This window comes from Cicer arietinum, chromosome 6 (assembly GCF_000331145.2).
Source record: "Cicer arietinum cultivar CDC Frontier isolate Library 1 chromosome 6, Cicar.CDCFrontier_v2.0, whole genome shotgun sequence".
In the NCBI taxonomy this organism is placed as follows: domain Eukaryota; kingdom Viridiplantae; phylum Streptophyta; class Magnoliopsida; order Fabales; family Fabaceae; genus Cicer; species Cicer arietinum.
In genome coordinates, this window is record NC_021165.2 from 14,384,271 (window position 1) to 14,396,264 (window position 11,994).

Sequence of the window (11,994 nt, forward strand, 5' to 3'; positions counted from 1 at the left end):
CTGATACAATCGATCCACTATCACCCATATAGAATCATTCTTTCTCCTTGTTTTCGGAAATCCAGTTATAAAGTCCATGGAAATGATGTCCCACTTCCACTCAGGTATGTCTAAAGGTTGCAACATTCCAGCAGGTCGCTGATGTTCCACTTTCGCTTTCTGACAAGTTAAACAAGTTGATACATACTCCGCTACATGTCTCTTCATTCCTGGCCACCAATGATTCTGCCTCAAATCCTGATACATCTTTGTTGCTCCATGATGAATACTCATTGTACTCTTATGAGCCTCTCCTAAAATTGTTTTTCTCATATCTGCAATTTCTGGTACACAAATCCTACCATTACATCTCAAAATATTATCTGGTCCGATCTTAATATCAGTTGTCTTCCCTTGCACTATTAGATTTCTCTTTTCTTGAATTAATGGGTCATCTTGAAAATTCGCAATGTCTTCAAGTAGTCCACTTGAAATCTTAATCATTCCGAATTTCAAAATTCCCGGTGCAAACTCTACCTTCAATTGTAGGTCCCTAAAAGCTTCCCACAACTCTTGTTGTCTAGCCATCACTGTTGAAGATACCGATACACTTCTTCAACTCAGCACATCAGCCACTACATTGGCCTTCCCAGGGTGGTACTGCAGTGTGAAATCAAAATCCTTGAGAGTTTCCATCCATCTCCTCTGACGCATGTTCAATTCCTTATGATCAAACAAATATTTCAAACTTTTATGGTCACTAAACACTGTGAACGTGCATCCATATAAATAGTGCCTCCAGATCTTCAATGCAAAAACTACAGCAGCAAGCTCTAAATCATGAGTAGGATAGTTCCTTTCATGAATCTTCAATTGTCTTGAGGCGTAAGCTACAGCTTTCTTGTGTTGCATTAGAACACATCCCAAACCTTGGTGAGATGCATCGCAGTAAACTTCATATGGTTCTTCTGGTTGTGGTAATACCAATACTGGTGAGGTTGTCAACTTTGTCTTCAGTAACTGAAAATTTTTCTCACATTTCTCTGTCCATGCAAACGGTTGATCTTTTCTAATAAGTTGTGTCAACGGAGCTACAATCTTCGCAAAACCTTCAATAAACCTCCTATAGTATCCTGTCAGTCCTACAAAACTTCATATATCATTGACGGTCTGAGGCTGTTTCCAAGCAAGAACTGTCTCAATCTTTGCCGGATCCACAACGATTCCTTCCTTGGTTATCACATGTCCTAAGAAATTTACTTTCTCTAGCCAAAACTCACACTTCGATAAATTGGCATACAATTGCTTCTCGCGTAAAATTTCAAGAACTTGGCGCAAATGTTCTCCATGTTCTTCCTCAGTCCTAGAATAAATCAAAATATCATCAATGAACACCACAACAAATTTATCTAGAAATGGGCTAAAAATTCTGTTCATGTAGTCCATAAAAATTGCTGGTGCATTGGTAACTCCAAATGGCATAACAAGATATTCATAATGTCCATAACGAGTTCTGAAAGCAGTCTTTTGAATATCTCCTTCTCTCACTCGAATTTGATGGTAATCCGACTTCAAATCAATCTTCGAAAATATCGCAGCTCCTCTCAATTGATCCATCAAATCATCGATACGTGGTATTTGTTCCAGCTATATATATATATATGTATCCCAATCTGAATGCTGGCGGAGTATTTGTTCCAGCTAAAAAAATAATTAAAACATATCCCAATCTGATTTTAAATTATGTCATATCAAGCTGATGTTTAGTCAAATACAATATCATGCTTTTCACGATTCACGGACGAGCAAGGGTCTATAAATCAGATCAAATATTAAAGAAAATAGTACTAATAATATATGGCTTTTTCTTTCCCATTCGTTGGTTTAACTAATCATCCAATATTTTCCCCAAACAAAATCACATATGTACATGTGCAACTTAATACGTCTAAAAATGGAAAATCCAAGGTATATGAGAATTATTCATTTTAATTTTTTAGTTTCTATGGATGTTTGTTGAATGACCTTTTAATTAGTTAATCATTTAGGAAGCTCTTGATATGAATCATGCTAAAGCATTGAATGAAGTCAAGCGGCTACTTGTTAGCAAGATGGGGAAAAATACGGACGAATGTTTATATATGGTGGACTCCATTCAAAGATTAGGCATTCAATACTATTTTGAAGATGAAATTGCAGCAATACTTGATAGGAAACATATCAAGCTTAGATTTCAAAGTGTCCAAGGAGATCTCTCAAAGGTTGCATTTCAATTTCGTATGTTGAGGCAACAAGGGTATTACATTAGCACAGGTTCGTGTGCCTTCAATTTGGTGGTGTTATAATATTTTATCATTTAATATCTTTGATTTTTTTTTTTTAGTATTTCGTAATTAAATGGATTTTTTACCATCAAATATATTTTCTTTGTTTATATTTAAGTCCCATGAGTCTATGTCCCTATAACCTTTTTTTTTTCTTTCTTTCTTTCTTTCTGCATCTTATGCATAGAGATATTCGATAGGTTCTTGGACAACAAAGGCATACTTGAGCATGCATTTTGTGAGGATTTAGAAGGGTTAATTGCATTGTTTGAAGCCTCTCAATTAAGCATTAAAGGAGAAGATTGTCTTGACAATGCAGGACAATTATGCAACAAGTATCTTAATGTTTGGTCTAAAAGATTTCATAACCACCCTCAAATCGAAGTTGTTGAACATACCTTGATGTATCCTATTCATAGAACTTTGTCCAGATTCACACCTCCAATAATTCAATCACAAAATTTAAATACGGCTTGGACAAATTCTTTACAACAACTTTCCAAACTTGATGCTCAAATGGTTTCCTCTTTACATCTCAAGGAAATTTTCGCAGTTTCTAAGTGAGTCCTAACTCGATATAATATATCTAATTTAAAAAAAATAATTAGTGACAGCATATTTTGTAAAAATATATTTTTTATTTATTTTCTTTATTAAAATATATTACAAATTCTTGAGGTTAATCATTATGATGATGAAATAATAAAATTAATTTTTGTCTTTTTCATGAAAATACAGACAATAATTCACTTTAATTTTTTTTTATCTTCTTCATAACAAATAAAATTAATATATTAAAAAAAAAACATTTTCATAAAATGAACAGAGCTTTATATTTTTTTCTTTTATGTTTGATCATATTACACTAATAATGACTAATGCATTATGCATGGTATAGATGGTGGAAAGACTTAGGTTTGGCAAGAGACTTGGAATTTGCTAGAGATGAACCAATACAATGGTACATGTGGTGTATGGCAAGCATCCCAGATCCATGGTTCTCAGAAGAAAGGATTGAAATCACAAAGCCACTGTCCCTAATCTACATACACTACGCGAAAAATAGTATTTTACAGTGCTTTTTTTAAGCCATTTACAGCGTTTTTTCAAAAAATTAAGCGCTGTAGTATCCAGCGCTGTAAAAAGATACAACAGCGCTCTTTAAAATAAAAAAAGCGCTGTAAATCTCTTCTAAAAACGCGCTGCTTGTTGTATTAGTTTTACGGCGCTTTTTAAAAAAAAACGCTGTAATATGCATTCCTTTATTTCAATTAGATCTCTTTCTGGGATTATAACAACAATCTCCTTCATAAATCGTAATATACAGTATCCGCAGTCTATATTGTTAGTTTGACGAGAGCACTATAAAATAAAGCATATAAGTCAATAAATATTTGTGGATTGATTGTTAATGAAATTTTAAAGCCATACATTTCAAACCTTTATTAGAATCCATGTGATTTATTTGATTTTTGCTTCGACACTGTAGCACCCATTTGAGCTCGGAAAACTTGTAAAACACTATCAAATAAATGTGATTATTAGCATTAACAGACACATTATATATATAAGAAATAAACGAATAAATGAATACAATACCTGAAGAGTGCGAAGAAATACGTAGAGTTCATAAGATTACGGTTTCGTTTAAGAAGAAACAGCGAGAATGCGCAGAAATACGAACGGTTCGTAGGACAGAGTAGGGTTCTCATTGAGAAGAGTATGTAATAATGTTCGTAGGGATAGTAACAAATATGGAGATGATTTGCAATGGAGATGGTTAACAATATGGTTCGTAGGACATTAGGGTTCGCAATGAGAAGGATAATGAAGAGGAGAAGGACACTGAAGTGTAGTGAAGTTTATGTAATAAAGAGGAAACTGAAGCGATTTACTGTTATATTTTATTTTTTAAAAGCCTATTACAGCGCTTTTTTTAAAGAGCGCTGTAAAAGACCTCTTTATTTTACTTTTTAAAAGCCTATTACAGCGTTTTTTTTAAAAAGCGTTGTAAAAGACCTTCTTATTTTATTTTTTAAAAGCCTATTACAGCGCTTTTTTTAAAAAGCGCTGTAAAATACCTTCTTATTTTATTTTTTAAAAGTCTATTACAGCGCTTTTTTTAAAGAGCGCTGTAAAAGACCTCCTTATTTTACTTTTTAAAAGCCTATTACAGCGCTTTTTTTAAAAGGCGCCGTAAAATACCTTCTTATTTTATTTTTTAAAAGCCTATTACAGCGCTTTTTTTAAAGAGCGATGTAAACGACCTCCTTATTTTACTTTTAAAAGCCTATTACAGCGCTTTTTTAAAGAGCGCTGTAAAAGACCTCCTTATTTTATTTTTTGAAAGTCTATTAGAGCGTTTTTTTACAGACTTTTTAAAGCGCTTGTCCAAAAGCGTAAAAGACCTCCTTCTTTTTTTTTTAAAACCTTTTTACAGCGCTTTTCCAAAAAGCGCTCTAATAGGTCCTTTAATTATGTGAAATCAAAGTCTTTTACAGCGCTTGTCAAAAAAGCGATGTTGTATCCTCCGTTATTTTTAAAATATCATACAACAGCGCTTGTATTTAATAAGCGCTATAAAAGACGCGCTATAAAATGTCATTTTTGGCGTAGTGATAATTGATGATTTATTTGATATTTATGGAAACGTTGATGAACTTGCTCTTTTTACATAAGCTGTTAAGAGGTATTGATGTGAATCTCACTCATAATTAAATTGTAAATTACAATAATTAATATATTTTTGTTTGGAAGCAGATGGGACTTGGTAGCCATGGAGCAATTACCGGAGTGCATGAAAGTGTGTTTTAAGGCACTTTATGACATAACTAATGAATTTGCACTTAAGACTCATATCAAACATGGATGGAATCCTATAAGCTCCTTGAGAAAATCGGTACTCTCTCAATCTTTGTTTAGAATTTTTATCTAATAAAATTATTGTTTAAAAATGGTTACGTGTGATTAAAATTTGTTTATTAATTTCAGTGGGTAAAACTGTTGAATGCTTTCCTAGAAGAGGCAAAATGGTTTGGTTCCAAGTATGTTCCAAAGTCCGAGGAGTATTTTGAAAAATGCGATAGTGAGCACTGGGGTGCACGTGGTCCTTGTACATGCTTTCTTTTTCATGGGACTTGAGTCTCCGAGAAAAACGCGTCTCTATTGGACAACATCCCAAACATTGTATCTACAATAGCCACAATTCTAAGACTTTGTGATGACCTCGAAGGCCACAACCACAAGGTAAGCAAAAGATTTGTGTTATTTATCACCACAAAAATATTCACGAATAGACAAATAAAGAGGTTGCCTAATCACACACATGGGTACTTATTGAGTCCATAGGATCTACCTTAAATTTGTTACTAGGTGATACCTTCGTAACAAACAGCGTTTCTTGAGGAAAAAATTGTCTTTAACTTCACTAATTAATTCCACTTTTAATTTTGGGGTGGTACGTATGGTGTTCATTGTTGTTGAAAAACAATATATTATTTGATAATGGTGTAACTGATTTTACAAGGTTTTTTTGTTCTATACAATTTGAGACGTGGGGCTGTGTTTATTAGTAGAGATAGTAGGTTGGTTATATTGTACCAAGAGTGGTGCACTAATCGCAACAAAAAAACACTTTTCTTTAATTAATCATATTTATTAATGAAAGCAAATCTAGAAATATATATCATGCATAATTAATCGACACTTTATTTAATTTATTTATTTTTGCTTCAAACGAGTATTAATTTGAAACCGATATAGTATTATTGTAGAATTAATGTTTGTGAACCATATATATATTGATAAATAAAAAGGTTGAAATAATTACTGCAGGATGTTAATTCAAATGGAAATGATGGGTCGTATTTGAAGTGTTACATGAAGGATCACCCAGGAGTTTCTATTGAACAGACAAAGGAACATATGAGTCAACAAATTTCAGATGCGTGGAAACAACTCAACAAAGAATGTTTGAACCCAAATCCATTACCCCAATCTTTTACTAAACTTTGTCTCAGTGCTGCACGAATGGTACCTATAATGTACAGTTATGATGGTAACAACCCTTCAAAACTTGAGGAGTATGTGAAATCATTGCTTTTGTGATTGTGGTTACTCACAAAATACTTATTCATCGGTTTCATATCATTCTAATTTCATAAAGTAATATTGGCTTGATATATAAATCAATACAATAGATGGGCATAGATGAAATTGTTTATAAGTGCCATTGAGTAAAAAAAAATCTAAGTGAGGGTGTAAATCATGTAAGGGACTCGTTCTATATATCAAAATTGAAATTGTTATAATTTTTTTTACGGAAATTAAAAATGAATGAACTTGTTATTACTTTTCTTGATTTTTAAATCAATATGTATTCATTCTTCATTATAAGCGGTCGATTTTTTCTTTTACTTTTATTCAGAAATATTAGTAGATTAATTAATGTGTTAATATTTTTAAAATAATATTTATATTTAGATGTGTTAAATTTAATTTTTCATATTTTAAAATAAATTAATAGTATTCAAAACAAGTATGTTTGGAAAATAACAATAAAGCACGTATTTCACAAGATTTATACATTAAAAACATATTATAATTAAAAATATAAATTGTATTATATATTTGAAGACACAAGATTTATAATTAAAAACATATATAATGCAATTTAAATTTAATGTCTTCAAATTAACCATTAAAATATTAATATTTTGCATCTCAATTATTTATTTACTGTTAAATGTAGTTGGTAATTCATCGATTCCAATGTTGTAATTATATTAATAGCTTGCTAAGTATAATATTATACTACCCATATTTAAATATAAGGATTTATAGTCAAAATTATAGAATTTGAGAAATTGTTAATTTTTTTCAAAGAATCACATCCAAACACACGTGTGAAAGAATGACTTCAATAGATAGGTATAATATAATCCGTCCCATATCAATCATAAAGATTTTGTTTTCTCTATAAAATACTGTTTTATTATTTTAATAAACTGTTTTTTTATTATTTAAAGATAAATAATTTCTTTTTAAATTATAAATAATAATTAAATATTATAATTTATTAATTTAATAACAGTGGTGGTTGGAAGCGGCCAACAATCGAAGCTCTTCCACCGTCTACCAGAAGTTCATCACACCGGTCGCTAAAACTCCACTCTCGAATCCTGCATGGTCGTCAATTTCCTTTATTCTATTGTTATGTTTGCAAATTTTTATATATAAATTTCAACAACAAAAAATTAAATGATAATAAAAATTAAATAAATAAAAAATTTATATTAGTAACATGAAAATAAAATACATTAAATTAACGATAAAAATACATTATATTTGAGATAGAACAACATTAAATTTATATCAATGATGTCCACCTAAATGACCATCAATCCCACATCTAGGATGTCGTCTGAACAAGTTACGGTTCTTTCGATTCATCCTCATTTTGATTATTTTCCTCAATGTAAGTTGTATATGGATTAGAATCACTGCCACTTGCTTCTATTAAATTTTGAGATTGTTGATTATACATCGAATCAAATACAGCATAAGCCGACTCAGGAGTTGTGCACTGAGTTCCAAACAAATTATAGAGAAGCTCATGTTTTGTCGGATAACCAGGTGTTGGTATTTTTGGCACCGACGAACGTAATACTAAGATGGTAGTGGATCATAAAATGGAACTTCAGTAGCGACGTGTCAGTGAGGTGATGATGAAGACGATCCTGTTGTGTTTTGTTGTTGTGGGATTAATTAGGAGCTCGATTGCACATGACGATATGACGGCGGTTATAAACGAGTGATCACAGAGATATTGTTCTACATGTATAAATAATTTGGTGTGTTGTCTAAACCAAATCATATATTTTGTATTATGACATAAAACACCTTGTACGATGTTACCTTGCAACACATAATTATGGCACTCGTTCCAATGGTTAATTTCTTCCCTCCAAACTCAATTCCAATTATCATCAATTTCACGCCTTATGTCGACCTCATGATACATCTTCATGTCCTCTGGTAGTTGTGATATTTGTTGATGGAAACTGAACTGGACACTACAGAAAGAGTACCAATAAAATGCGGATTATGTCGGGTCTATGGTCATACTAGAAAACATTGTACAAACGCTGCTGGCACATCTACTCAAATTTGATGTATTTTATTTTTTAATTTTAATGTATTTTTCTTTAATTTATAATAATTATTTATTATAATAATAATAATTAAAATATAAAATTTATTTATAATTTATTAATATATTTTATTTTAATTTATTATTAGTATTTTAATTTTTTAAATAATTAAATTAATAACTCTAATAATAAACAAATATTAAAATATAACAACAACAAAAAATTACTCAGTTAGAAGTCGCTTCCTCAGAAAACGATCTTCTATTGAGTTTTAAAAAATTCGTCTTGAAGTGGTCCATTCCTCATAAAACGACCTTCTACTTTAAAAAAAAGTAAGACATTTAAAAAAATAATTTTTAAACTAGGGCATTTTAAAAATTAAATAAATAAAAGGAATATATTAATAAAAAAAACTCTCTAAAATTTGTATATATAATAAACTATTATATTAAAATGTATCAATTAAAATTTTAAGCTTTGACAATCCTAAAGAGTTTTGTTGAACTCTGCCGTCGTAGCCTTGGTGACCACCACCACAATATTATTAAATTAATAACAAATAAATTATTATATTTATTTTTAAATAATAAAAAATTCATTTTTTAAAATAATAAATAAAAATATTTAAAATTTGAGTTTGAATATACACTAAAAGAGATAATCACCTTTAGTGTCCGGCATATCTCATATAGAATTACCTTTGGTGAAAAAATTTATGAAAAAATAATAATAATTAAGAACTGTTTTTTTTTTAAAATAAGTTATAAAGAAAATCAACTTCAAACAAAACCAATTTATTTGAATAAAAACCAGTTTTATAAAATAAAGTAAATTTTATATTACTTTTAAAAAATTGTGGATAAATTTACCACAACAAAAGCAACATGTGGCTTACTAATTTTATATAGAATTTTATATTTGATATAATTAATGGAATACACGTAAATAATTTTAATTGGTTCTGAATCAGTTATTCAAAACCAATTTAGATCTCATCTATAAATATTTGTGGACATATCCTAAATTAATAATAGATATATCAATTTTTTTAATTACTCAATTTAATCACTATTATAAAAAAAAAAAAGTTTTATGATCCTTAAAAAATTTAATTAAATGCAATTAATTTTTAAGATTTTGTCAAATACAAAATCAAATTTACTAACTTATCCAATTTAATATCAAACAATTAACTTTAGTAGAAAAAAATATCAAACAATAAACTATCCCATCAAATGTCTTTGAATTAAATGACACATAAATTAAGAATAATAATATTAAATAAATTAAGAATAATTAATTTTTATTTATAATAATTATAAAAATTTAAAAAATTTATCTTTATAATAATGGTTGGAAGAAGCATCATTTTTTATATATTTTATTTTGGATGTATCACATCGAAATAATTTAATTTTTACACATAAATGCATGTATAATTAAAAAATAAATGAGATTCCAACCTTTTGTTTTTTTGTCAACAATGAAATTCCAGCCTGAAACAAACAAAGAGGTTGCTATTATAAGTGTTCACCCATCTCAAGCAGACAAGCACTGTCGTCCAAAAATATATGTACTCTTGCTCTAAACTGTTACACACCAACCAAACAATGCCTCTTCGGTCTCAATCATACAACCCATGTTTTAAATATACCGAATATTACCCTGCATTATTTAGGAATTTTTTTTATCTAAGGTTTTTTTTAAAAAAATGTAATTAAATTGTCTTATTTTTAAAAAAATATATCATATCATATTATTTTTTACATCTTCAAATGTCATTCTCGGGATATGACTACTAAAAAGATTATTTTTTCTAAACAGTAAAAGGTGGTATCTAGAGAATGCGACTATGTATTAAGTTTAATTTTTTATTTATTATTTTAAAAATTAAATAATTGTTAATTTAATTAATAAAAAAATTTAAAATATTTTTTTAAAATAAAATTATATTAAGAAAATCAAATAAAATACTTAAATTGAAAAAAAAATACATCAAATTTAATGCGGTTGACAAAATGTGTCAAAACAAATAACGTGTCTCTAATATTTTGCGATTAAAATAGCAACCAAATTTTATTTTGTTAACAACATCCTCCTATTTTACTTCCATCTAATAAATAATAATAATAATAAATAAATAAATAAAAATAAAAATATTGTTAGTTTAATAAACAAAAACTAATAAATTTTTTTTAAAATTAAAATAATATTAATAAATAAAACAAAATAAAATACATTTAATAGTGATTCACGTTTGCAACGTTTATAGTGATTCACGTTTGCAACATTCATAGTGATTCATGTGCACTCAATCCCTCAATAAATCATGCACCAAACATTAGAAGCAGTGGCGGATCTTGACCGAAAAGGTTGGGGTGGCCGACATAAAAATTAAATATATAAATAATATTATATAGCAAAAAATTAAGTTGTAATAAACACAAAGTGAAATATCAAATAATTTAACTATATGATTTAAGAATACTTTAAAGTAATGCTCTACGCTCTTTAATTAACTTGAAATCATCAATAATAGACTCAGAAGTGATACTTGCAACAATTTCCCTTTCAATATAAATCGTCATGGTATATGCTAAAAAGTCATCTTCCATCTTGTTTCTTAACCTTGATTTAATAATTTTCATTGCTGAAAAATATCTTTCAGTTGTGGCAGTAGAAACCGAAAGAGTCATGATAAGACGAAGTAGTCTATCAATCAAGTAGAAATTTTGCGTCTTTTCAGTTGCAACCAAACATGAGCACAATTCTTGGATAGTTGATAAATTATTCAAATTTAAATCTTGACGAGCATCAACCAAGAAATGTTGGAGTTGAAATTTCAAATTAATCTTCTCTTGCATGTTGAAATCCACAGGGTAATATTTTTCAACTAGAGTGCAAATTTTTTCAATGTTAAAAGATTTATAATTATCCTTAGGAGTCAAAGCACAACTTAGAGTTAACAAATCTATTGCTTGCTCACTAAATCTGTTATTCAACTCTTGTAATTGTTGATCAATGGCAGTAAAAAATATTTCAACTCTAAAATAATGCTCTATTGTAACCTGACCTTGTTGAAGACGAGATCGTCCAAATTTTGTTGTTGAATGAACATCGTTGAGATCAGGAATTTCAATATCATGTTTTTCACAAAAGTTCTTCACTTCAGTAAATAATGCATCCCAACCATCTTCTCTCAATACTTGAATAAGATACTTTGTTGTTCCAACCAAACACATGGCATTAACTATATCCTGAGATTGTTGTTGTAAGGCTTGACAAAGTATATCAGTTATCCCCATAATTTTTTTCATCAAATGCAAGATAAATATAAAATCAAACGCCTTCAAATAATTATAAGCACTATCAGCATCCCCACGTGTAGAATAACTTGCTCTTTCATTTGTAATTTTTTTTAAAACAATACAAGTTGCCTCATACATATTTATCAAGCTACAAATAGAAGAGAAATGTGATCCCCAACGAGTATCCCCAGCTCGTTTCAAAGTACCAATTTGATTTATACCTTTACCAGT

General features: G+C 29.2%; 1 protein-coding gene and 1 pseudogene across 1 annotated transcript; one reads left to right on the forward strand and one right to left on the reverse strand.

Moving 5' to 3' along the window:
* Positions 1 to 1,874: 1,874 nt before the first annotated feature.
* LOC101495899 ((3S,6E)-nerolidol synthase 1-like) lies at positions 1,875 to 6,622 on the forward strand (annotated as a pseudogene).
* Positions 6,623 to 10,944: 4,322 nt separating this feature from the next.
* Positions 10,945 to 11,760, reverse strand: LOC101496232 (uncharacterized). Its single transcript, XM_004504894.1, has one exon. It carries the CDS (start codon positions 11,758 to 11,760, stop codon positions 10,945 to 10,947), a length of 816 nt encoding a protein of 271 aa, XP_004504951.1.
* Between the last annotated feature and the right edge of the window lie 234 nt (positions 11,761 to 11,994).

Excerpts from the sequence above, each read along its gene's own strand:
- LOC101496232 (XM_004504894.1), bottom strand. The coding sequence starts at position 11,760 with ATGGGGATAACTGATATACTTTGTCAAGCCTTACAACAACAATCTCAG.